The 27,883-nt window shown below is 40.2% G+C and overlaps 3 protein-coding genes across 4 annotated transcripts; 2 read left to right on the forward strand and 1 right to left on the reverse strand.

Moving 5' to 3' along the window:
• Window positions 1–519: 519 nt before the first annotated feature.
• prnpb (prion protein b) lies at window positions 520–5,102 on the reverse strand. Of its 2 annotated transcripts, XM_062435065.1 has the most exons (3): window positions 5,019–5,102; window positions 3,915–4,492; window positions 520–3,884 (listed from the first exon to the last, which is right to left on the reverse strand). In XM_062435065.1, exons 2-3 carry the CDS (start codon window positions 4,483–4,485, stop codon window positions 3,055–3,057), a joined length of 1,401 nt encoding a protein of 466 aa, XP_062291049.1. In that variant the 5' UTR covers window positions 4,486–4,492; window positions 5,019–5,102; the 3' UTR covers window positions 520–3,054. The 2 variants fall into 2 exon arrangements, with proteins under 2 accessions (XP_062291049.1, XP_062291048.1); XM_062435064.1 differs by having other exon boundaries at window positions 520–4,492.
• A 2,312-nt stretch (window positions 5,103–7,414) lies between these two features.
• LOC133995589 (protein phosphatase PTC7 homolog) lies at window positions 7,415–16,535 on the forward strand. The gene is made up of 6 exons (XM_062435058.1): window positions 7,415–7,909; window positions 9,513–9,692; window positions 11,128–11,326; window positions 13,154–13,277; window positions 13,396–13,525; window positions 13,782–16,535. Exons 1-6 carry the CDS (start codon window positions 7,708–7,710, stop codon window positions 13,838–13,840), a joined length of 894 nt encoding a protein of 297 aa, XP_062291042.1. The 5' UTR covers window positions 7,415–7,707; the 3' UTR covers window positions 13,841–16,535.
• Window positions 16,536–18,261: 1,726 nt separating this feature from the next.
• tbc1d10ab (TBC1 domain family, member 10Ab) lies at window positions 18,262–27,233 on the forward strand. Its single transcript, XM_062434421.1, has 9 exons — window positions 18,262–18,505; window positions 20,944–21,043; window positions 21,401–21,508; window positions 21,864–21,970; window positions 22,073–22,187; window positions 22,368–22,433; window positions 23,024–23,213; window positions 24,154–24,308; window positions 24,600–27,233. Exons 1-9 carry the CDS (start codon window positions 18,342–18,344, stop codon window positions 25,002–25,004), a joined length of 1,410 nt encoding a protein of 469 aa, XP_062290405.1. The 5' UTR covers window positions 18,262–18,341; the 3' UTR covers window positions 25,005–27,233.
• The last annotated feature ends 650 nt before the right edge of the window (window positions 27,234–27,883 follow it).

Raw genomic sequence — 27,883 nt, forward strand, 5'->3', positions numbered from 1 at the left:
GGTATTTTTTATGGGACTTGGGGGCCTTTAGCAATTTCATGGTTACATTCTACATTAACAAGACTATAGTCTACAGCCAACAAGCTAACATGCTAACATGCTGGTGTCAAGCAGGTGTAATGTTTACAGGTGTCCACAATCTTGGTTGTGAGCACTCACACTTTTGCTACTTATTGCTAAACACAAAGGACCAACCGACTAACCCATATCCCAACATTGTCTTCTTTTAGGCCAACTGAATGTTTTACTTAATTTTCCATTGTCAGACTACTAGATGATTAAAGTTTCCCAATTACATAGAAATGTAATCTAAGAAATGGCGGACAAACTGCATTCAAGACAAACTGTCTGAACTGCAAGTAACTGAAGTGGTCTTTGGTTCACTCCCCTCATGCTTTACTGTTTTTATTATTCTAATATTTAATAAAGATTCAAATATATAATATAATAAGCAAGAATGTATGATTGTGTTTGTGAGATTATGTAATTTAGGCAAGGGGAAACTGTTCTTTTTTTTCACATATTTTATTTAACATACACATTCATGACAAACCACATTAAAGCATGTTAGTCATATCAGCTGATGAATAACTCAAAGCGCTTACAGTTGCAAGTCAAAACCAGTAGACTGACATATTATTTCAGTATGAACTCAATGACACATATCCAGAATATCCAATCCTGAAGGGAAATAAGTGCACTTTACAGATATTCTACAGCCTAGTTTGTATGAAAATGTCAAAACTGTAATTTCAAATTGAATAAAAACATTTTGCCACAACCCTAGATGGAATATTAAAACTGATTTACAAGGATATTAAAATAGTTAAAGAGAAATGTGCAGTACAAGTGGCTGGATAGAAACCAAATCAAGGGCCATCACAATAAAACAGCATTACAAATATTTTGGGCAGCACAACAATTGACTTTTCATTTTGACTACATATGCAGGAGTACTCTGGCAGTTTGAAATAACCAGTAATCATCATCATCAATTTAAAATGAACAAATGAAACTCCTGTAAAAATGGCATCATTGAGAGCATACAAAGTTAATTTATTAGTAAAGCCAGATAAAGAAAAAAAATCATCTGAAATGATAACATACACAAACTAATAAAGTACAGATAATACTAAAAGCAGCCTAAACTAACCAAATAAACTAAATACAGCAGTCAAATAAAACATCTGAGTTACAAACATTACAAACACATTTTCCAAGTCATTATTTGAGAGGCACACACAATGACAGCCAGAGGGAGGGTAGAGTTTGGGGAAATACAGGGATTTACAAGCCCATCAACACCTGACCTATGACTGCGGATCTCACTGAGTTATGGGAAGATGAGAGAGATGAGAGGAAAACACACACAGACATAGAAGCCAGCTCCCTACCAGGCAGCCTGGATAGTCTGGAAAATGTGAGTGTCTCTGCAAATGTAAGAATACGCCTGGAAACATGAAACCAAGGTTGGCAGCAGCTAAATCTTCCAACCCAGACAGCAGTATGACTTTTTAAATGTTCCAGTGCAGCAACAGCAACAGGAGTATAAAGTATACACCCTTTTTCCTCTTTGTATTTTATTCCATTTACAATTCCCCTTTTCCAGGAAATTTTAAGCCAGTGTTTCCAATTAGTTAGCTGCACAGTAAAAGAGCCAGGAAGCAAGAATCTAAGATTAAAGCATTGAATTGTTGTGGACGTCCTCAGCTGACAAAACAACTAAATAAAACCCCAGCTTCCACCGGCCTCGCACTGCACAGATTAAAAGCGACAACAAGTGCACCTATTGTTCTCGACGGCCACGAAACATCTAATGGCATCATTTTTCTGACCATCATCAGAGGACACGTGTTCTTTTTTTTCTGTCGAGGGTTATTACATGCAATCTAGGATTTTCCAGGCAGCTGACTAACAAATGACATGTGAGTATCATAAACCCGAGCAGAAGGAATCATTTCCTCTGAGGACGTCTTCAAACACATTTTATTTTCCCGTCTTTGACTGTTTATTGTAGGATAGCAAAACATTTGTCCAAAGGGAAGCCCTCAGTTCTTAAACAGATGTGTATGGTTTAAAGGATGTTTACAAATGTGTGGGTTATGAGAAAAGTCTGATTTAATAATGGATTACAAGAAGTAATTCAGGGGAATATCTTTCAATTATTTAACACTATTAGGGATAAATGTTTGCACCACTATGTGCAAATACATTATCTTAATCTCCTCGCAAAGCCAAACACTATGGAAGGCTTCACAGACCCATTACTGTGTGTTACTGGCAAATTACTTAGACAAATGTATTCCTCCTTTCCTTTGGGGGGGGGGGGGTGTCTGAAAACCAACTGAAAGAATTATGCCTTATTTAGTTCCCTTTTCCAAACATCACATTACACCCTTTGCTACATTCTGGAAATGTGCTCTGAAAGTTCACTTTTAATCAGTTCAGTTTCCTTAAAAGCTGAAAAACACTGAAAATGAAAGTTCCTTCCGTTTAAAGCATATTAAAGCTACTGGAAAATCAGCCAGTTAGATTCAGTTCAGTACAGATGAAAGGGTGGAGGTATGATGTTATGATGTTAGTTGGATGTTTCTGTACATATATAAAATTCTTAGTGTCACATTCCTATTTTACACAGTAGCAGATATATATTGTCGTAATACATTTCCACAAAAACTGAAATAAAATACCCTGAATATGTCTCTATGCATTCAGTGCTTAATAATGAGGAGTGAAAAAGTGCAAATAACAGAGGTGCAACATGAATTCTTGAAAAAAAAAAAAAAGTAGTGCAGCTTGTACAACATAAATCTGATAGTTCCACTTTAAAATCCGACGCCTCTTGAAATGTATTCATTTACTTAATATGTACACATCAACGTTTTGTAACCTTTTGTTGGTTTTCTCTGGTTATATTGACCCAAAGATCTTGAAAGCATACCTCAATTGTTAGTGTGATGGAGAAGATTTAGGTTAGCATTATGTGGATGTACAGATATAATAAAGGACATAAGATCCACACAGGATGAGGTGAAAGTAAAGATTATATTGTTCTCACTGGAGCAGGAGCATGCTGAACACAAGCATCAGGAGGGAGGAGAAAAGCTGAATCATCCCGTAGCTCAGGGGACTGCTGCGACTCTGCTGGAACTGTGGCTCAGCTTTTCGTTCCTGGAGGAAACGCTCAGAGTAGACCATGTACTGCTCAACACAACGCCGGGCCTTCATTTGCTCAATTAAGGCGGGGTATCCGATCTCTTCAATGCCGACCGTGTCATCATCCTCTTTGTTGCCTCCGCTCTGACTGCCATTAGAAGGAGAGCTGGTGGCCTGATCTTTAAGAAGGTCAGTCCTGTTCATACAGGAATCCATGAATTTTTCATAAGACTCTGCCCGTGGTGGAGGCTTGTACTCGTAATCACGACCAAAGTCCTTTTGATCTGTGGATTTGGTGCCATAACGACGATACATGTAGTTGTTGTAGTAGTACTCTTCTTCAGGGCTGCGGAAAGAGAAATGTGGTCGAGGGAAACGCCCCAGTCCATACCCAACAGCCATTCCAGCCACAGCACCAACGCCTGCGGCCAACATTGCTTTCTTGGCAAAATTTGAAGACTTGGGTTTGTATCCCATAGTCTCCACAGAACGAGAGAAAGGAGACCCTCCCATCCCTTGACCGCCATATCCATAGCCTCCTCCACCATAGCGGGGACTGAGAATCTTATTGTTTGGGTTCCAGTTGGGGTAACCACCCGGGTAACCACCTGCGTAACCCCCCGCTGGATTCCCAGCAGGCGCACCCCAACCCTGTCCTGTATTTCCCCCTCTGACTGGATAACCACCCCCTGGGTACTGGTTAGGATAGCCTCCTGCTGCTGGGTAGCCTCCTGCAGCTGGGTACCGGTTAGGATAGCCTCCTGCTGCTGGGTAGCCTCCTGCTGCTGGGTAGCCTCCTGCAGCTGGGTACTGGTTAGGATATCCTCCTTGGTTGGTACCACCCCTGCCTGGATACTGGTTGGGGTATCCACCTGCTGCTGGGTATCCACCTGCTGGATTTTGATTTGGATAATTCCCTCTCGCTGGGTTTTGGTTGGGATAACCTCCAGCAGCAGGATAACCACCTGCAGCTGGATAGCCGCCAGCAGGGTTCTGGTTTGGATAACCTCCAGGGTTTACTCTACCAGCATTCTGGTTGGGGTAACTACCGGCTCCTGGATTACCGGCTGGGTTTTGTTTGGGATATCCTCCTTGATTTGTATTGCCTGCTCCCGGGTAGCTTCCACCAGAAGGATAAGGATTGGTGTTTCGGTTGGAAGAGCTTCCAGGTTTAGATGTCCCACCCTTGTTGCTGGTAGATGAAGTCCTGGTGCTGGTCCTGCTGCTGCCGCTGCTGCTGCTGCCACCCCTTTTAGCCCATGTCAATTCAGTAGTCAGGAGAGACATAATGAGAAGGGACAGGAGAGCTGTCTCACACCGCCTCCCCATGATTGCCCTAAAGACAAGTGCTCATAGGTTATAATCATGAGAGAATCAAGTAACATAGAAACAAACATTGCTTTCACTGTTTTTTTCCACTGTAGCCCTGCTCTTATAAGACACTTGTTTTTATCATTTTATTTTATCAACTATGGATTACACATTTATATTATTCTATAGGGCATATAGCCTAGCGGCACATCATCTCATTAAACCGTTGATCTTAATAAAAATTGTAAGATATAGTTGAACATTAGCTATTTCTGTTATTCTTTTATAATTTCGGATAATGAAAAAACAAACAAACAACAACAAAAAATGAATATGCGAGCCTTAACGACTATAAGCAAATCTTACCAGACTTATTTATTTTCCCGTTAATGCAGCGGGTAGAGCACGTAACAGACCACTGCATCATTGTCACCCTCTCAGGCCTAAAGACACTGAACCACTATATAACGGGCATTAGGCCGCTTTGTATAGACTACGCGCACAGAAATACATAACATTATAACATCAAATATAAATGAATTATTTCTTACCAGTAATTGGGGGTTTGTCCGAAAGCTTCGACGGAAATTCAATAATAATAATGCGTGTTAACCAGTCGCTCCTTCTTGGCCCAGTTCATGGGCTCTGCGTCGGGTTTGGATGGGGTGCGCTCGTTTATACGTCCGGTTGGGGGAAATAGAGGGGGGCGGGAAGAGGGGGGGGGGGGGGGCTGCAGTGACTCCGCATTCTGTTGATCACTATATATCAAGCGTAAAATTAAAAAAAACAAAAGGGTTGTTTTATTTCAGAAAACGTGCGTGTTTGCTAACGAGCATGGTCATCTACAATTAGCTGGCTAACTGTAACTCTAGCATAACTGATGATCAATCAATTAATCAATCAATCAATCAAACTGTGTTTGTATAGCACTTTTCATACATCGTAATGTAACACAAACAGAAAAAAGCAATAAAAACAGGAAACTGAGGAAACTCTATCATAACTCTCATGAATCTGTAGTGAGGAAACACCAGAGCTAGGATAAAAATGTAAACAATGAGATACCCAAATAAAGCAAAAGTTATTTAAAAATAATAATTAAAAAAATTATAAACATATAATAAGGAAGGAATAAAATAAAGTCACTATAGAATAAAGTGAGTATAACCAGAAATGTTAGGAGGGGTATTAAAAGGAAAAAAGATAAAATGAATGCACTTCCCAGATTAACTTTCATTTTTTCTGCAATTCCACTAAATTTTCCAGAAACGGTTTAATTACATAAATTAATCCTTTTACATTCACATTTACATTTAGTCATTTAGCAAACGCTTTTATCCAAAGCGACTTACAAGGGAGAATTACATTCAAACTACATTGCAACAGAGACATTAGTGTAACAATAATAGTTTAGTTCATAGTTTTCATGGCAAGATTTTTTTTTTTTTTAAAGAGAGACTTCCAGCTCTAAACTAATTTGCAGCTGAAATCTATTTTGTGTGATTATACACTCCAGCAGGGAGTGTATAATTGTATAAAAAAACATTACTCTGGGGAGATTAAACTATAGATATTCAATTTCAAGATGCAGCCACAGGCAGAGGAATCATCTCCAAACTGTATTGATTATTATAGTGTTCCTTTTTTTGACTGCAGTGCTTCTTTTAAAGAATAATGGGAGAAATATCTGCGAGTACCTCTCACAACAGACCAGTGAGAGTCTATACTGAGTCGTTCAAACTATCTTTCAAACTGTGTGAGATATAAAGTCATACAAATGAAGATTTTATTTAGGTTAGATATAACCTCACACAAACTGAAAAAACATGAACTGTAATGCATTAGATATATGCTGGCATGGCTGTGGGATTACACTCCTATGCATCAACTGTGGCTCTGCTCTGACGTAAGAAGACTTGGGCTAAAATGTGAAATTTTTTTTGTGTAAAATAGTGAATGAAAACTTTCCATTATGTCCAAAATTGGGTCCACTGGGAAGTAAGATAGATGGCATAAACTCAAAAGAATTACAGCACTCGACTTTCTTTTAGTGAAACGGACAATACTTATTCATTGGAAGGTGAGAAAACTGAATGATCTCCCTTATAAATCATGTCAGTATCCATGAAAAACACCTGAACTTAGATGTTGGTGGGCTTAATGGGTACACTTACCCTAACAGCTGAAAACATTCATTATTAATTAGAAAAGTAATCAAAAAGCAATCAAATGCAATAAGTTACATTACTTTCATTAAGTAATTGAAATAGTTACATTACTTATTACATTTTAAATAGGATAACTAGTAATCTGTTCTTTCTGGTAACGACACTCTCCTCTCCTCATCAGTCACCAACCTTGGTGGAAGATTTCACCCTCAACTCACTTTTGAAGCCCATATCAAACACCTCTGCAAGATCTCCTTCTTGAACACTTGAGGCTTTTAAAAAAAGGTCTTAAAACATTTCTTTTTAATAGAACTTTTGTCTTTTAATTATTATTTTAATTTTTAATTTTAAAGTGCTTTATAAATACAATGTATTATTATCATTATTATTATTTTTACTTTTATTAGTATTATTATTACTACGTTTCCAAAGTAACCTTCCCAATTCTGCTTGTTAAACTAACTAAAACCGAAATAAAAATGTTTAAAAAAAAAACCTGAAAAACTAAATACAAATAAAAACTAATGAAAATGTCAAAAGTATAACAACCCCGGTGCACAGGGCTGCCTTGTTTTCACAGGTTATAACATTAATGCAATACAATGTGGGCCTTTCGTTAGATGTCCCGGTGCATAAACAAGTGCACCTCAAACGCCTACGTAACCTCCCCCTGCGCCGCTTTCTGATTGGCTGCAGCAGGTGTAGCGTGACGTCAGGGTAGTAGACCGTTAAACACCCGTATGTACTTGCAGCGCTCCGTCCGGTAACGAGAGGAAACATGTCGGTAAGCGGTGAGCCCAGCGGAGGAGCCGCCTTCATGAAACCCACAGCTGGAACATAGACAGAAACTTCAGTGTCGAGACTGTGGCGTTTTAATCGAGATTAGAGCAACGTCTGGAACTACGTTACTATTTCACGGGAGCGGGCCGTTGGCGGTTGAATGGACGGGTAGAGATACGTTAGCCGGGGGCTTTAAGAAGAAGTAGCCGAGCAGGTCGGCGCCCGGTGCGGGGAAAGAGGGCGAGAGAGAGACGGGGGCTTAAATCAAGACGGGGCTGCTCCTTGCTGGGGGATGTTATCCGTACTGTCTTATGGCAGACTGGTAGCCAGGGCTGTCCTGGGTGGACTCTCTCAAACGGACGGTCGGGACTACAGCCTGGTCTCAGCCAGTTATGGCTTCGGGAAAGATTTTCGCAAGGGGATCCTGAAGAAAGGGATGTGCTACGGGGACGATGCCTGCTTCATAGCGCGGAACAGGAGCGCGGATGTCCTGGGTAAGTTCTCTCTGCTGTATAAAAACAGTGTAGCTATGCTCCGGGTGACCTTCAGTGATCTGTCCTGCACGTGCAGATGAAAACACAGCAGCCCCCCACCCCCTCCTCCCCAACTTTTACCCCCTTTGTGCAGTCTCTATATCCGCTATCTTTATCTAACTTGAAGCCGGGTATATGCGTGCAGGGGACCCACTGAAGCTGCAGTCCCGTCATGTTGTGCATTAAGTGTATGAAGTGCATTATGTGATGTCAGCGGGTGATTTTGACGTGAAACACCAAATGACCTTTCACCTAAATGAGCTCCAGCTGGCCAATACGCAGCAGTGCCGCAAGATACGAAACGCATCAAAATAGAAGACGTAGATGAGCTTAAGTTAAGATGGAAAGTGTTGAAAACTCTTATATCACAGCGTCTCAAAGTGAACACGACAATGTCTTGCAAAGGTCAATATGGTTGTACAAGGAGGCAGCCATATTGCTATTAGCTTAGCTAAACACAGTTGCTTTGTCCTCGCCGCCCAGCTGACAGGAGGGTAAACACAGGCAAAGGGTGCTCACCATGTGGTGGGGCCGACACACATGCGGTGTCTTTGTTATGGTTTTTTATAAACATTGTGCAGTCTTCAATGTTAAGGGAAATAATTAGAAGTATAAAACTGACTGCTCTGAGTATTACCCCTCCTCCCCCCATCGCTACACATGTTACACATGGCAAGCGGAAGTCTGTAGTAAAGTCCTCTGATAGTGTTAAAACAGCATCATGGAAACACACCATTGACATTTTGTAACAGGAGGATGCTGAGAGAAATTTCGGGTGATTCCCAGGATGAGTTTTGTGTTTTCAGTTCCTTGTTTTGTGGCAGAGAGAAAACTGAAACTAACTCCTGAGCTTGTTATTCTCACAGGGCATGGAAACTATTTTTGACATGAATATTTTCACTTTCCTACAGTATTGACATACAATGTTCTGATATTTCTGTCTTTAAAAGCAAATGTCAGTCATCTTAGTGAACAGTGAATTAAAAGAAACATTATATTGAGCTCATTGACAGAATGCATAGTAAAAAAATGCAGCCATTTACAATAAAATAACTGAGAAGTGTGCTTTGAAGAGAATTGTTATAGCATGTTAGTATCATCATACACATTTTCTTATTGTTCTGCAGCTCTGAAATCTAGAAATCCTTGTTTTTAAAAGTCCAAAAGCCTTTGCTTTGCCACCTTCTCTATGGCTCTTGAGCTTCACACTACCGATATCCAGTAAAGTATACTGGTTAATTCTGACATATCACTTACATAGTTACATTTAATTTTCAACAGTTTATTCCATTATTTGATTAATATTTCTAAAAGCGTGAGTGGGTTATCCACCACAACAGCTGTAGTCAGGACCAGCTGTGGTCATATTTTCAGACTGGAAGTGATTTAAATGGGAAACCAAACCGGCCATTGCAGCACCATTATTTGAAAGGACTGATTAATAATTCAACCATGCATCTGAAATGGTTGAATGGCTGAATCGTGCATAAGAGCATAAACTCTTTTTTTTTGGTGGTTAGACAATACAATAACAATAATTCATATTCCCATTTTTGTAATCCAGGTGTAGCAGATGGTGTAGGTGGCTGGCGTGACTATGGAGTCGACCCGTCTCAGTTCTCCGCCACCTTAATGAGAACGTGTGAGCGACTGGTGAAGGAGGGACGCTTTACGCCCAGTAATCCAGTGGGTATCCTGACCACTGGCTACTATGAGCTCTTACAGAACAAAGTTCCCCTGCTAGGTGAGTACACGCCGACTCAGAACCCCCACAGAGACGACACATTACAGTACACACACAGTCACTGGTGGAGAGTGAGTCATGCCTCCTATGTGAACAGCCATAATCATAGAAATAAATAACATAGCCGCAGGATGAGTCAGACTGTGAGAAGCGACCTTACTTAGAGAGATGCAGAATATATAATACTAAGAACTACTTGTATAAAAGTGCATAAATGGATAAAATAATATGCTAAGAAGTGCAGGACAGTTCTGCTTTTAATTTTTCTTGCAGATTAAAACTGTAAACAGTGATTTATTAATGCAAGACAGGCTGGTTTTTATTAAATAAGGCAAATACACCTAGATTCTGCTGAGTGTTGTTAAACCAATGAGGTTACGAAATTGACTTCAGGTCGTATTTTGTGACGCATACCACTAGCAAGTTGTGGCTCAGTGACCTCACATTTTCCTTTTACGCATGGTGGATATTTTGCTTCATACCGGAGCTCCAAAAGGTCAAGAATCCATCTGTAACTGACACTGCAGGATGTTTGAAGTGATTTTTAAAAGCAAAGACACGACAAACATGTGACCAAGGTCACATTTCTTCTCAGACTCGCTGATCCTCACCAACAGCCAGAGCAGACACTTAATTTTTACCCCCCACCCCCACCCCCACCCCGTCACAACATTTGTCAAATGGTCTATTTTTATGTTGGAAAGTTGTGACAAGGTATGTGCTTGACCTTCCCTGCTCAAGGTTACTGGGACTGGCTCCCAAAGCTGCAGTCACTGGGGAACTAGGACATGACCCTTGGGATCGAGGACATGTGTTTTTCCTCTTTTGGTGCAAGGATTGCCTAATAATGTCAGTTTCATCCACAAGTGAAGCATCATATTCCACAAGGAAGGTGCACAAACAGGTGGCGATGTACTGGTGTTGCAACATTCTGCCTCCACAGAGTGAAGAGAAACACAGATTCAGCCTTTGCTTCTTTTCCTCCTGAATAGAAAAGAGATGTTAAAGCTGCAACAGTTAGTCCATTAATCAATTAGCCCATTGATGGAAATTAAATGTTAAATGTTTTTGGTCATTTTTTTAAGAAAAAAATACCAACATTCTCTGCCTCCAGTCTCTATAATTAATCTGATATAAAACCTATGAATATTTTTCTGGTTTCTTTCATCTTCACTGATAAGTAAACTAAATATATTTGGGTTTGAGGATGTCACTGTGGGTTTTGGGAAACAATAATCAACATTTTCCACCATTCTGACATTTTATACATCGCTGTGTTCAACATTAATCAGTAAGAAAAGCATCAAAACAAAATATAATTGCATTTTTGTATCCTCACTTGAAATGCAAACATCACTTTCTTTCCTAGTGTCCTCCCATCAAGCTCTGCCTCCTACATATTTATAGCTTTCTTGTTTTCTTGTTCTGTTTACAGGGAGCAGCACAGCCTGTATTGTGGTTCTGGATCGACGGAGTCACCGGCTACACACATGTAACCTTGGTGACTCGGGCTTCCTGGTGGTTCGGGGAGGAGAGGTGGTTCATCGCTCAGATGAGCAACAGCACTACTTCAACACACCCTTCCAGCTGTCCATTGCTCCACCGGGAGCTGAAGGGGTGGTGCTCAGCGACAGGTCAGTGCTCTCACCTCTCGTATAAGTTATTAAATCTAGCTCACTGGATTTGTTAAAACCTGCTTCATCTGCTCATGTGGATAGCAAATGTAGTTCTAGTTGGAACTATGGGAAAATGTTTGCAGATAAAACAAAACCTGCTTTGGTTTCACTCTTCAGCGTGTGCAGGTGTACACAGGTCTGCTGGCCAATTTGTGCTATGCCACTGCAGAGCTGATCATTTTTAAATATCACCTGCATGGAAAACCCTCATCTCCTCTTCCAGTTCTTTGTTTTGTTTATATTTCAGTGAATTTAAAGGTGGATATTTCATCTTTTGTAATCATCACAATCTAATAAAATCCTCCACTCATCAGCATGTCAACATATGAACGTCCAGAAAGGAAGCTGGCAGGTTTACAGCGTCAGTTCGATACTTGAAAACTATTTGTACGGTTTTCACATAAACTTCGTAATGCTCCCATCAAAGACTCTTTGACAGGGGCATTACATTCATCTCATCATGTGGCTTAACTTGGTTTGCCACAAAGCGTTTATACAGAGAACTTACACAGACTTTCCTCAAATGTAGTTTTCACTGTGCTCAAACAGCTGTAGAAACTAAACATTGACTGCATAGTATCACAAATTTTAAGAGTAACACCGTATTCATGGAATGACATGAGTCGGGGATGATGGGATATTGGCCCTGCGGATCATTTAAACTCTGGCTCTGTAATAGAAAGGCTGGGCCTTTTTAAAAATTGGTTTGAGTTGGCAGATTTGGCGTGGGTTCCTGTCAAAGAATCAGGACAGGAGAGGATCCTCAGCTCAAAGGATTTATTGTAGACAGTGCAGTGGACATACATATGTCAGTGTAGGGCACTTAAGAGAGTGATTATGTGTTTGGTCTAGAAAAGAGAAGTGGCAATATATATACAAGAATAACATAATTGTGAATCAACGCAATTTCAAAACAATAAAGCTATTTGCTGTAGCCTTAAAATCTAATCACAAGTGAATATAACTCCTAGCGAGCTAAGTGAATAACTCATAAATGCAGCACCCCTCCCCCCTTTGGCTGTACTAAATTAAGAGTATATAAATTACTGAACACATTTAAAGGTACCAAAACTGTAGCACAGTGGCAACACAAAATGGCAATCATAAGGTGCCCTGCACGCAAATTGGAACCAAACAATAAATGCTGAATAAAAACAGTGAGGGAGGGAACATGAAAACAACTACTTCTTCTGGTCATTCACACCAAACAGTGAGAAAACGCTCTGTCACACAATGGTATCGTTGGTTAATGAGGCTAGGCGGGTTTTTTCACACTTTACAAGGTGACAAGAAACACGATGCACAAGCATGCACACAGGCTTTCCAGACTATTCAGATAAGTGCCACAATTTGACTGTAACAATGGCAGCTTTATTAACAAAGGCTAACCCTTATCTGATCGATTAATGAGGCCTTATTCTTTCATTCTTTTTATTTCCCACATAAAGCTTGTTGACCAACCAAACATTTCTCTTATGGTGCCTTTTATGATTCTGGTGTATCACTTAAGAATAAAAACCCTCAAGATAAAGCAGCAACATAAGGTCAAAGGCTCCCAGGAAATAAACTCTGGTCTCGGGCACAGCACCAACAAGCCTTTCTGTGTCTGGCGAGGACGGGCTGCTTTCGAGTCAGCTGCCGGATTAAATGCCCACAGATTTGGCAGAGTGACTCCTGACCTGCTTTACTTCATACTGGAAAATGTTGACAGCAGCCCAGACGCAGCGTGCTCCTGTTTCACGTGTGACTGATCTTGCCATGCCCCCCTTTTTTCCGCCCCTCCAGTCCCGATGCAGCTGATAGCTCCTCCTTTGACGTGCAGCTCGGTGACATCATCCTGACTGCGACCGATGGCCTCTTTGACAACATGCCGGACTACATGATTCTTAAGGAGCTCAAAAAACTCAAGGTGTCACTTCTTATGTCAGCTTACTCACAATCCTCACACGTGTGTCTATACGTCATAAATATATTTAGTTTAGTTGTTATCTTCACATTTTAATGCTTGTAGTTTTTTCTCATTTCAGACTACAAACTATGACAGCATCCTGCAGACCGCACAGAGTATTGCAAAGCAAGCTCACGACCTTGCCTATGATCCCAACTATATGTCCCCTTTTGCACAGTTTGCCTGTGACAATGGCCTGAATGTAAGAGGTGAGTAAATGATTCCGATGTTTCCCTTTTAACGCACACTTAATATAGTACATATAGTTCAGATGTTATTAAATGTCTTTATCACAAGTAAGAGGATATGTTTATACCGACACCTAGTTTAACAGTAAGTAAGTAGTAAAACAGGAACTTCCTTTGAGTAAGTGAGCTCAAAATAGCCCACAACAAGCTACTTCACATGCACTGGTGATGAGGGTTTTGGCACGGTTCCTCACACTCTTTTTGTCTTGCTCTGCAGGAGGGAAGCCAGACGATATCACGGTGCTGCTGTCCATTGTGGCTGAATACACAGACTAAAAAAAAGCATGTGTGAGAGTGTGTGTGTGGCTGATTCTTCCTTCCCGTCTGCCCGAGTCTTCCACCTGCAGTCCTCCCAAAATGCAGTGCGTCCCGTGGGCCGACAGAGAGAGAGGCCCACAAACACAACACACACTCCTCACCGCGGGGGGGAGCTGACGTCCACCCCATGTACATTTTGTTTTTCACCCTCTTGTTTTGTTTTGGTGCTTGAATGGTTGAGGGGAAGCAGGCAGCTAGGACATTTTTCATGTTGATCATGACGCAGGAGGAGATGAGTACAGCGGGCTGGGGGAATGCCTTTCAGTCTCCTAATGTCTCATTGCATGGCATCAACACTTTTTAGGTACTAAAAGACAGTTTGATTTGACCGAACAGGAATCAGGCTGAGAGGGCCTTAAGATCTAGTTGCCCTCGTGTAGAAAAAGGTGGTTTTGTAAAGAGGAGTAAGCCATGGTTTGGGAGTCCCTTGAGTGTAGTGATAGTTGACTATTGAACCCAGCTATCGGTCTCTGTTGTTCCACTTGTTAATCTGTTCCATGTTGTTAAAGTGTTTTGAATAAAGCATATAGATGGGCTGAGGAAGCTGACGTCAGGAGTATGGGTGTTACTGGAGAAAGAATGTAAAGAGTTGGGTTTGGGAATGTGAACCACGGAAGAACTAATTGCTTATTTGCTTAGAGGAATCCGAGCAGAAACACTTATTAGAGCCAACATGTGAAGGTTAATCAGGTTTCGTCTCTTGGCTGAGGAATCTGTCTTTGCGCACATCCGGATAAGTTGTAAATATATTTGTTTCTAGGTCTACGTCTTGGCCTTTTTATGTTGTCTTTGCTTTGGTTGTTGAAAGCAAAGAGCTATAACGTCACTATGGCGGAAGGTGTACACATGCATTCATAAATATATTTTCTTGTATAGATGTCAATCTTGAAGTGAGCTTTATCAATCCCACACTTCCACTCGCTGAAACGAACAACACATTTGCTAACACATTTGAGTTAGACGGCTGCGTCAGTTGTGTGGTAGGAAAGATTTTTTCAAAACGTGTGCGTGTGTGTGAGTTGTATACATGTGAGAAGTTGTAATTTGGACATGTGTTGTATTTAATTGTTAATATTTGTTATCTCACAAAGCTAAAGCTAGCATCTGGTAATGCTTACAATTGCAATGATAGGTCAGGTGTGAATTTAAAGGAAGAGATGTATTTTTTTAACGCTACTTGGTTTTAAAGGTGAAGTTTGAAGTGTCTGCTGACATGAAATATGTGTAATGGATGACAAAAAGATCCAGCTATCTTAACAAGAATCAGGTGTGTGTGTGTGTGTGTGTGTGAGTGAAATTTATTTTTATTTCTGTTTCTCAGTTCCTTATTTCCCCTTTACATTTGTTTGCTGCTTCTCTTTTGTAATGTGTGTGTGTGTGTGTGTGTGTGTGTGTGCGTGCACGTGTGCATATGACTTGATGTGATTTATACGAACATGGGTCGCCATGATTGTAAAAGGGTGCATGTAAATGTGTGTGCTGGTTTAAATCAATGACATTAATCAAAGACATCGGTAATGCTGTCCTGCTCATGTTGGTGTCTAACTCCTCGCTCCAGTGGTTCGAACAGTGTCTTCACAGTTTAAAAGCAGGTGCACCAAAGACACATTTTCTTTCTGTATGTCATTACGCTCTGTTGTCACAAACATCATGCAGCAATACTGTCAATTCCTCGTGCTCAGAATCTTTGTGTGATGGCAAGAAGCGTGGATGCAAATGTTCAGAAAGACATTAAGATGTCATTTCTTTGCCTCTAGTTGTTTGATCAGAACAAAGGTTGTGTTGTACGTGTAGGTTATCTGTAACAAAAGTATAAGACAGGTTTATGAAACCAAAGAAGGAAAGCCATATATATAAATACACGATTAGGGCACTGCTCTGTAAGCCCTGATGTAAAGATAACATTGTGTTGGTGTTATTCATCTAACAATCATGGTAGAAAGTGCACAACTGCTGCCACTGGTCCTGCATGTTTCTTTCATTTGAAAGAAGGATGCTACAAACAGTTCATATGTGATGGCAGGAGTACAACACTTGAAAGAGTTTGTCTTCTGCAATGACCACATTTTACATGAATTCAAAATGTTATTACACAGCGGAGACCATTGTCTGGATATCCGCTGTCCGACTATCTGTACTGTCCTTTTTTGCATGATTTCTGTCTTATCTATTGGCGCCACTTTGCAAAGTTAATTTCACACAGTAGTCTGTTTCGGTATTTTTGAATGGTTTGTGAGCTTGTATTTACTTCAAAGATAGCCCTATATTTGACAGAAAGATGTTAACCTATATGCAGAAGGAAGGGGGGTGTTGGTGCTGTGAACTTACAGTGTGAGGGTGAGCACAGTTTCAGCCTTAACAAATAGATAGACCTGTAATCAAGAGGCCTTTCCTGTCATTGCAAACTTGTCTCGTCTCGGCCACGTCGCCCGGTGTTTTGATGTAAACGAAGTCTGCCCCCATCGTTCTCTCCTGTAAAGCAGTTCTCAAAGGTGCTTCTGCAGTCTGTACGGTATGATTGTTCTATTTCCAGCAAGCGATGTTTGTGCGTGTGAAAGATACACCTATGTCTACAGTGTAACAATGCAGGTCTAATTTATGTAAATATGTTTTAAAAAATGTACAATATTTAAATAAAGAATTTAGTATTTATACAAAATCTGTCAGAGTGGTTTCATGATGCCATGATTTGTGTGAAGAGTTTCATTTTCAGAAACCGATCTAGACCTGCAATGATTAACTATTTTGATAAGAGATTAATTGTTTAAAGTCTTTAAGGAAAAATGTCCAAATGCTCTTCATCTTCTAAAATGTGAATATTTTCTGTTTTTTCGTCTTCATTGATTGTACACTAAATAACTTTTGGCTTGTGGACTGTTGAGACAAAACAAGACTAAGACAATTTAAAGGTTGCATCTTGGACTTTGGGAAAGAGTGAAAGGACATTTTTCACCATTTTATAGACAAAATAACATTAATCTATAATGAAAATGATTGTCATTTAATCCAGTCTGATTTATAGCTTCTCATTGTTGGACATGGATAACTTTCCTCATTTTTATATTGTATATTTTATATGTTCTAGTGTATTTAATACTATACTATATATATATATATACTGTTTTGTTTGCCAATATCCTCATGCAAACATGGAATTGGTCTAAAGAAATAGTCTTTTGTAACATTTATTATCAAATTAATTGTATTATATAAAGTGTAAAATTCATTCTATAACAATAGCATTTTTTTTTTACATTGTGGTATCACTTTTAATAAACTTAAGTCAAGGATGTGGGTACCTTTTCAAACACAAACTACCACAGTATCCCACTAAAGTAAAACAGTGTTTAAAAGTACATCTGAAGGATATTCACCTCTGTTATTCATCATATCTTATGTATAGTTGTTAATAAGTTTTTTTAAAAGAAATACTTGTGAAAGTGGTCTTCTTTTAAAAAAAATGTACTTAGTAAAACAGTTTTTTTTTTTTAGAGATGAATCCCTGCAGCATGTGATCTTTACTACTTTAACATTTAAAATGTAAAGTTAAGCTCTGGAATAAAATTAAGCTGTCTGATAAAGGGTGAATACTGTGCCCTCTGCCCACATGTGTGACTTTCAGCAGTAGATGGCAGTGGAGACACACAGGATGCCAGGGGATGTTTTGTTTACTAATCTGCTTCCTTGTAGCCACCAGCTAACCTTCATTCCTGCTGACAGCAGTGATTCTGTGTCAGCTGACAGTTGTGTGATGCTAGGTAGCATGCTAGCTTCTGAGTTACAAAGCAGACGCTGAACTCCTTTCATGAGCTGCATTTCACTCTTTTAATAGTTTATTTGGCTGAAGTATTTTGGTGTGAGCCGAATATTAATTATGTGACCGAGGCGACGAGGTTTTTTGCCATGAAAGAAATGAAACAAATCTTCCTAGCAACGGTAGCTAAGCGGTGTTTCAGTTGAACGAGTGACCGTGTTAACTGGTGACTCACAGCATCGTGGGTCCTCTTAGTGACGTAGTGACAGCGGTCCTAGGTGTCCTCCTGAAAGGCCTTATCAATTTTATTGTAATTAATACTCGTCTCTGTCTGCAATCTACGCTAAATTGTGCTCACTAAGAAGTATTCACCTGTAACATTTCTTATAGTGCGGGACACGTTGCATACGAGTTAACAGTGGCGAGACACTGTGTGCAAACTGTTACACGGCCATTATTATCATTATATCATTATATCACGTATGATTTTAAAAAGGACCAACGGATTGAATGTTCAGTTTGAGAAAAGGCGTTTAAGAGGACACCTACGTGTTAGTAACGGTCGTCACGAGCAACCGCGGACGCAGTCACCGGTGAACACGGTCGCCAGTTTAACCGTAACACCGACGGGCGTCTACATGGAGAGTTTAGCTCAGCTCTCGAGATTGGTCGTCGGGGTAAATTATGTCAATAGATTGTGATTAAATGGCAAAAACTGAGGAGGGCAATGGACTCGATTTGCGGGGCAGCACGGAGAAGCTGGCCGATAATGTGACGGGCCTGGAGGTAAACGGCGGTGTTACCCCCGAGGAAACACCGGTGGACAGGTACGGATTCACCGGTGGAGCTCAGCAGATCTCCGGAGACTGGTAAGTGGAGTTTCATTATGTTCAGATCTGCAAAAATATGTGGTTTATTGTTTTCAATGTTTTCGTTGACTCCTGGTCTGTTTCTTGCACTGGCACTTGGCTGAAGACAGGTAAAGGTGAGCACACTGAAACGCCTCCAAAAACACTTGTGACCGCTGTGATCATCAGATAATAGTTGGAAGAAGACACTGCCATGTCATTCATGAGCAAAGGCCGTGATACCTGCCCTTAACTGAATGAAATCATCATAGTTTTATAATTATTCAGTCAGGTATCCATATGAACACTGAAAGAGGTTCTCCTCCATGTAATCATTCCTCCTGTTCATCATGGTTATTAAAAGATCCCCTTCAGATGTGCTTTCAATGTAAATGATGGGGCCAAAATCCATTTTGTGCTTTTAAAAGTCAGTCTGAAGCTTATGTGAGGCTCCAGCAGTCATCATGTGTGTCATACCAAGTGGATATCTGTCACATTTACAGTCATTTTAGTATTAAATTCCTTCTTCGTGTTTCCCTGTTGAGCTGCAGTGGAAGTACAGAGAGGGACTTTGGCACGAAAGAGACTGACATGTTGAAAGATATATACCCGATTTGACTCATTCAGATGACTGAAGTATTGTATTAGAAAGTACAGCTCTTATAAGTCCTTTCTTTCCTCTATACTCAGTGAAGAATTACACTTCAGGACTGTCTCACCAGTGGCATTGCATTGTTCTTCTTGTTCTTAAAGCAGCTAAATAAGGAACCAGCATCTATACTTTGCATACTATCCTTTTGTATTTGTTTCAGGTAAACCTTTGAATACATTTTGTGGCAACCATCACTGTGATTATGGCAAGAAAAACCGGTTTCAGTGTTGGTTTGGGCACCTGACTTGAATATTCAATATTTACTTTTTTATCATATCTCATGGGTGCTTTATTCTATCATTCCCATCAATTTGATCCTAATGACCTCATATTGCTGTTTTCTGCAGTGTTTTTTCTCTTGTCACCCGGACCAAGGTTCACGTCTTTTTTTTGTTGGCCTGACCATGACCCCTTGGCGTTATCATGGGGTTCGTGTTTCTTATGAGTTGCAAGCAGTTCTAGTAGCAAAGAAGATGGAAACTGTGCAGTTTGTCATCACAAACACAGAAAAGTAGTAAAGTTATTTTTGTTATCTTGTCAATGAACTCACAGACCCTCATGATGGGAACCACTGACTTAGACCACTGTAATTCCTTAAAGGTTGTAGCAGGGCTTCAGGGTCCATGATTATTTTCATTATTGATTAATCTGCTACATGTTTTTTTCCAATTAATCAATGAATCGCTTTGTTTATAAAATGAAATAGTGACAAAAACCTTGTTTATAATTTCTCACAGCTCAAGACAAATACAACTATAACATCCTCCAGGAGCTGCAGACAGCAAATGTTTGGTATTCTTCCTAAAAAAACAAAATACAAACATGATTTGATCATCATAAATATTGCAGATTCATTTTCTGTTGATCAGCTGCAGCTCTTATAAACAGGCTTTCTTCCTATCATCCTCGCTGAGTTTCCCCAACACAAAAACAGTAACCACGTTACTGTGCTGGCCTCTCTCTTCATTGGCTCCCAGCGTATAAGTGACTTTAAAACTTAATGTAAGTTGTTAAAGCCCCTCAGTGAGCAGTCTCTGACCTTCTCAACCCTCAACTCTCCTCTGAGTCTCTTGATCTTCTGACTTGAAGCCTTTTGGACGCTCCGCAGTCTCGGCCAACCTGAAATACTTCCTGGGCCGGTCATGCGCCATAAAATATGTCATGGTTATCTCCTGTTTCGAAGAATGTTTTGTGTTTTAGAGTTCCTAGTTTAGCCACTGTGTCGTCCTCATGTAGATTGTAAAGTAAATGATAACTTATGATCTTTTTGTTGTATGCAAAAGCACGTCAGTTATCTCCTTTAAATGTGTTCACCAAGACGTTCGCCAGGCCTCCGTTTATTATATCAGCACAGGAAATGTGTGCACGTGAAAATGACAGCTCTGATTTTCAGTTGGACCGCGGTGAAGAGTGAGATGTCGACAAGCGTTTTGGTGTAAGGGATTTGAGGGAACTGAACTAGGGGAAAGTTCTCCCATAGCTTCCTGTTTTCATGTACTTTGCTGCCGATGGCAAGTGTTCCACTGTTTTGTCTGAGGGTAGGTTTCCTGTGTGGAGAAGGAACAGATGAGCCAGGTCCCGCCCCCCCCCTCCTGACGACAGTATTCCCGCCTCATGAGTACAGGGAAATGACAGAGTACAGTATAGCCATTGTTTGTATGAGCTTAGCTTTAAAAAAAAAAAAAAAAAACAGCTGATGAAGTGTAGCATGTCATTAAGAAGGAAACATGCAGTAGAAGTTTTTACTATCTAAAACAAACAATAATGTGTTTGCTTTTATTATTTACTCTGTCTCCTCTTTCTGCAGTGCTGAGGTAATCCCCATTGAGGTGCTGCGGCAGCGGGAGGCAAAATGGCTGGAGATGCTCAACAGCTGGGACAAGTGGATGGCCAAAAAACACAAGAAGGTCAGATCAAAAAAATCTTAAAGTAGATCTGAGGTCAGTGATTTTAGTAATAAAAATGTGCACTTCCAGGAGTTTATTCAGTCTTCGTTGTGCTGTTGTGGAGCATTGTGGACCTGCAGTTTTGAGACAAACTAAACAATATAAATTCCTTTCAAAAGCCGACCTGGAGAACCTGTAATAACTCCATCATCGTGTCTCACGTGTTTTATCTGCGATCAGTCGTGCAGCAGAGGAATGTTGTTCACTGTTTTATTGACAAATGTCATCCGGGGATCTGTTTTCCTTTCATCCTGTTTTGCTTTTCTTTTTCGCTTTCTGTCGCCTCTTGAGTAACTTGTTACACGTGTTGATGAACAGGTGAAGGAGCGCTGTCAGAAGGGGATCCCCCCATCCCTGCGAGGCCGCACCTGGCTCTACCTTACTGGGGGCAAAGTGAAAAGGGAGCAAAACCAGGGCAAGTTTGAGGTCAGTCATTATAATTATGGGTCTCTGCTAACATCTTGTTTATGTTATTAACTTCAGGAATGCACCTTTTTTTTCGTGCTTGGGACAAAACGCATTCAAAATAATGAGGAGTGTTTTGCAAAAGTAGTTAACACATCAGATATAAAGTGTCACAACACTGTCTTGCACATCATTTTTAAAACACCTACAAGCTGTGTGGCTCATAAAGTCTCAGTTTTGACAACGGCAGACCTTCTGTGAGGCTTCTAACTTCACTGAGTCTTTAAGCTGCAGATTTGCCTGTATTATAATTACTCAAAATGTCTTGTATGAAGTTTAAAAAACTCATATTTTGTGTGTGTCTGTTTGTGTTTAGGAACTGGACATCCAGCCAGGAGATCCCAAATGGGTAGATATTATTGAGAGGGACCTCCATCGACAGTTCCCCTTCCACGAAATGTTTGCGGCGAGAGGGGGTCACGGGTAAGAATGTCTTCTGAAGGCCTGTTTTGAATCCTGTCGTTTTACTCATTCGGCTGATTTATAATTTGTGAATATATTTGTTTCATATGATGGTTCATGCAGGCAGCAGGACTTGTTCCGCGTGCTGAAGGCCTACAGTCTGTATCGTCCTGAGGAGGGATACTGTCAGGCTCAGGCTCCCGTCGCGGCTATACTGCTGATGCACATGCCAGCTGAGGTGAAGCGATGCAATATCTAATCTAATATATACAATAACATGAAGCTAATACTAGTCACTTAATGCTCTAATGATGGGATTAAAAGGGGCAAAGAGAGTGAAAGAATGAAATGTTAAACATGCAGTAGTACATAAATGCACTGTATCAGCTAACCATCATTTTCTATCTTTTTTTTCTAGGATGCTTTTTGGGTTCTTGTCCAAATTTGTGAGAAATATCTTCCCGGATACTACAGCACGGGGCTGGTAAGAGTCAGTTATTTTGTAATTTAAGGACATGAGAGGAGCTTGAGCATCAGAGCATAATGTGACTCTAACAGGATTACATATTTACAGTGTTCAGCATGTCAATTATTGTCTACCCAAGGCTTGCATATCTGAGGTCTGCTGTAAAAGCAAAAATACCTCCACAGTATTGTCCAAGTAATGTGCGGCAACACTTTGAGGACTATTTTTCTGCCACATTAGAGGACTAAAAAATATAATCGGCTAACTACTTGCTAATTGAAAAAGTATTTAAACAACTCCCAAGACTCCACACATCACATGTTCTTATTTTTAACACATGTAGAAACAGAACAAGGCAACCTTCTATGTTTTGAACGTATTTACTGACCCTCAACATGTAGCTTAATGTTGGCCATCTCAGAGCAGATTTCTCAGCCCAGTGTGTTTCTGATTTGGCACCGATATGCTAACGACCTAATAACACGAGGTGGTGACTGTCCGAGGGCGAGATAATCGGACAATCAGATTAAGCAAAGAGAAAGAAGTCCGTTGTCTCTCTCTCCCTCCCTCCCCTCCACTGATTGTTGTTCTGCGTCGTCTCCCCACAGGAGGCGATCCAGCTGGATGGGGAGATCCTGTACGCTCTGCTGCGGCGGGTGTCTCCCGTGGCCCACCGTCACCTGAAGAAGCACAAGCTGGAGCCCATCCTGTACATGACGGAGTGGTTCATGTGCGCCTTCTCTCGGACGCTGCCGTGGGCCTCGGTGCTGCGAGTCTGGGACATGTTCCTTTGTGAGGGTGAGACGCCGCCCTCACAAAGTATTCATTGACATATTTTTAACGTGGCTGATGGAGAAAAAAAAAGCATTGTATTTCTCCGATACCCTGAGAAGTCACTCTTGAAGAGATTATGCCATGAATTGACGGGTGTTATAATGTGTTTTACTGGCTTAAAACAGAAGTTGGCTTGTGAATTTGGGAACTTGCCAGGCAAACATTTCCTTTATCGGAATTGAATGGGGCCTTATTATAACCAGTATTTTTTCAATAGTTATCTATGTTAAAATGATTGATAGCTGTGTTTGTATTTTTAACACAAGAGTTAAATACACACAGGAAGTATTTAATTATCCTCCAGGCCCCGTCATGTGCTTATCATTAATGTTACCTGTAAAACACAAAAGCATGAACAGTTACCTTGTAGAGTAAAAATGTTAAATAGGCTACATAAGACCAGAGCTGCAACAGTTGGTCGATCAATGAGTTAGTTTATGGAAAGAATATTAATTGGCAACTATTTTTACAATCCAGTAATCATTTTTTTGGTCATATTTTCAAGATTAAATGCCCGAAATGTTCTGGTTGCAGCTTCTCAAATGTGACAATTTGAGGCTTTTTTTTTATATGATACTAAATTTGATTTTTTTTTTTTTTAATTGATCCAAAAAAAGAAAACATTTGAAGACATCACCATGGACTCTAGGAAATTATAAACATTTTTGACAAAATAATCTGCACATTAATTGATAATAAAATAATTGTTAGTTGCAGCCCTACATACATACATAGTTCACCACGCTGCAAAATATTGACACCCATGGTGGCAACACCTTAGTTGCATGTAAAAATGCACTTTTTATTGTCATGATTTATTTGGTCTTGAACAGCTGTCTCCTTTATTCAGTTGTAAAGACTATTATATATGAATTCATGCTTTCTGATGTGACCCTTTTCTCAGGAGTGAAGATCCTCTTCCGAGTGGGCCTGGTTCTCCTGAAATGCATGCTGGGATCCCAAGAGAAACTGAAGGCCTGTCAGGGTCTCTATGAAACGATGGAGCGTCTCCGAGCTATACAGCCACAGTTCATGCAAGAAACCTTCCTGGTGAACGAGGTACAATTATACTATCGCTGTTGTAATCTCTGTTACCCATTTTATTGTCTAGACCCTGCACCTGCTGCACACTCAGCTGTCCCTCTGGATCTTAGTTTTTTCTTTGACTTTGCCCTCCTGTGGCTAAGGTAAGGGCAATAAAAAAAATAATGACTTGGTTTAACTTGAGTCAGCCCATAAGAAAAACAGCTGAGTTTTTGTCAAAGACTTTGTCCCAGAATATATAGATTTATATTTATGTAGATTTTAGGCATGAAGGCATTTCCGTCTTATTCTTCCCCTGTGTTTCAGATTATAGAGTTGCCCGTGTCTGAGAAAGACATCGAGAAGGAACACAATGCTCAACTGCGGCGCTGGAAGGAGTCTCGTGGAGATCTTCATTGTAAATCCCCTCCCAGGATGCACGGAGCCAAGGCCATCATGACCGCCGAGCCGCCCAGCCGACAGGACCTGAGACAGAGGCCCACCATCATCGTGGAGTCTCCCCTGGCAACCAAGACAGACCAGGAGACAGCGGAGGATGCCAAGGACAGTAGAAAGACTAAAGAGGAAAATCAGAAGAAAACTATCCTGCCACCACAAGAGACTGTTAATCCTTACCCTCCTCCCAGTGACCCTTCACCTCTCCATCAACACATGACTCTACAAGAGTCCAAAGAGAGTCTGAGCAGTGCAGAACACGACACCTACCTGTAAGGGTGAGTGTCACTAGTTTACACACATGCATCATTCCAGCCTTTTTCTGACTTATCAGTTACACTAATCACAAGTGTCAGTCACATGACAAACCTTTAAGTCTGAAGCAGTTGTGACTGAGAGGTTTTGGTAAAATGTGACTTCAGGTAAAGTTATGTATTTTAACAATATTTTTGAGGTTTTGTCGAAGAAATCACAGTTTCGGTAATTAAAGTTTATCATACTTAGTTGAAATAAGTAAGAAAATATCAATCTGTTAAATGTCTTTCAATCAAAACTATGTTGGCAAAAAATGCCATTGCTCAGATTGCAAAGCAAGCAAAGTCACTGTAATACTTACTTTCAATGGGATTTCTTTTAACTTAGCTATTTACTGATGTTTAAACACAGAAGCACAGTCATGAATTTCAAGTATTTTTTGCAAAAATTCTTGCAACTCAAAAAATGTGTAATTTCCATGGAGTGACAGTAGATGGCGACTCTGGGCACATTACACACACACACACACACACACACACACATACACATACATGTCTAGGAGGTTTTAGCCTGTGAGAGTGTGGAGTTATCAGCTTTATATGACTGAACATGCAGGGATACACACTCGCTAACTCACTGTTAAAAGCTACTGCTGCTACTTACCTCTTAAAGACAGTGCTCTGACATCTCCTTTGTTATAAATGAAGTCTGACATTGTCATAACTGATGAAGTCTTATTAAGAGCACTTTGCCTTGCCAGTCTTCCTCTTTGCTTACATTAGTCACTACATTGCCAACGCATAGATTTATATATATATATATCCTGCTTTGCTAGCCTCAGTCAACCGCACTAATTTACAGACACACAGTTTATCAGTGTGTTTATTTTTGCTGCATCCATGAGTTGCTTTGCTGTCGCTGAACACTTGAGGGAGTCCGCTGATTCTCTTTCAGCCTCAGCAGTGACCCAAGCCGCTGGTTTATAAAGAGCAGCAGCTGTGTGACTCCTCAGTGAAGGAAAAAAAAGTGTTTCAGGGATATTTGTGCCACTAAGCCAAAGATTTTTAGTGCATATTTTTTTTAAGCTGTATGTCGTCCAAGCAGTTTATTCAATCATATATATTGTGTTGAAGTATTTGACAGCTGTCAGTTTGGGAGAGCATAGGCTTTATATTTATGTTGTGAGTGAAATGTGGTTAAATGCCATTGTGAAGAACACTAATACAAAGCTGTTTTTGTTCAATCATGCTTAACAGGGTTTGTGGATCCTTAGACTTTAATTATATCTCATTTTACTACAAAAAAAGAAATCCAAAAACTACAAGTTAAATATGAGGTCCAAGTAGTGCACTCATATATTGTTCTAATAGCATTATTTAGCTCAAAATCAATTGAAACACTAAGCCACTCTGTCATTTGAAATTCACGCCACACTAAACCACTAAAAAAAGTGATATATGAAGTTCAGGATCCATAAACCTATTCCAGTGACCAAACATGTGTAGATACTAATTTTATCTGAAATGTTGTGAATGAAAAAACTTGTTTCTAAATGTTAAATGTCTTCATGAATTTGTATGCAATCATCATTTAATTGTTCAAAGAAATTCCTTTATTAGCAATAACGTGTTGCTGCAGTATTTTCTATCTTATGTTTTTATGATGGAAAATGATTTTAAACACGGTGGACTTGCTACAGATTTATTTTCTCTCTATTCGGCAGCACTGTTTACCTTCCATATCCTCTTTAAAAAGGCACATTAAAGCAATTATTTCTTATAAAAACACTTTACAGTCTGCAGCAAGAACATAAAACACATACAGTGAACATACAGTGCAGAGCTTTATATAGTGTCATGTACAGTAGATGGCGCCACTGAGCTTCATCCAGGGATTAGATGACTGTCGCCCAGTCATTCTGGGAGATACGAGACATACAGTATGGGGTTTGTCATTTATAAACTTGATGTTGATTGTGTTTCAGTATCCAAGAAGGAACCAAAACACTCCACTAAATTGGTGAGACACTCATTCGTAATCATTGCAACTGTGATGTTTATAGAGAGCACTGATAAAGCCTGGAGCTCTCCTGCTGTTTTCATCAGTATATATGACTTTATATCTTTTTTTTGTCATGTGATTTAAAATCAACTCCACCATATCTACAGACTGTTTTGTACAAAATTATATTTAAATCAATAAAATTTGAAACTCTTGGATTTTGCAAATGTGTCATATTTTCCTCTCACAACAAACTCCCCCCTGTTTTTTTTTTTTTGCCTGTTTTAAATATTAAACAAAGAAAATGTGACGAAAGAGAAGAAATGCCACACAGATTGGACTGCAGGATTTCAATACACCCCTGTGTTATCCTTCAGCACCCTCACACCCGCCCCTCCCTCCCTTACCCAACGCAGTAGCAACACACTTCCTCGGACACCTGTTTCTCCGGCTCTTTCAGCTCTTTGAGGAATTTGCATCTCAAATGGGGCGAATTCCCACAGCACCGTCCAGAGCGCCTCACGCAGCCATTTGCCTTTGGCGTCTGAATGGAGTCTTCTGCGTGTATACAGGCCTCCTTCTTCTTCTCCTCCTTCTTCTTCTTCTTCTTCTTCTTCTTCTTCTTCTTTCTCGACAAGGTTCAGCTGCAGTCCAAGAACATGACAGCCAAGAATTCGCTTTCGCTACATTTTAATTTACCCAACCATTATAACCCAGACACTTTCAATTTGCTTAAACACAAGGTGGATCCTTTCTATATAATTGCATTGTTATTGTCATTTGAATTCTTAAGGTCTTCCTGCTGTCGTGTTTCGCCACATTTCCGCTTCATTTTAAAAGAGACATTTTCTGTCTTTTGAGAATTCACTCGGTGGTAAAGATGAAAGGTGGCTTTTTGA

Source organism: Scomber scombrus, chromosome 15 (genome assembly GCF_963691925.1).
Source record: "Scomber scombrus chromosome 15, fScoSco1.1, whole genome shotgun sequence".
Lineage (NCBI taxonomy): Eukaryota > Metazoa > Chordata > Actinopteri > Scombriformes > Scombridae > Scomber > Scomber scombrus.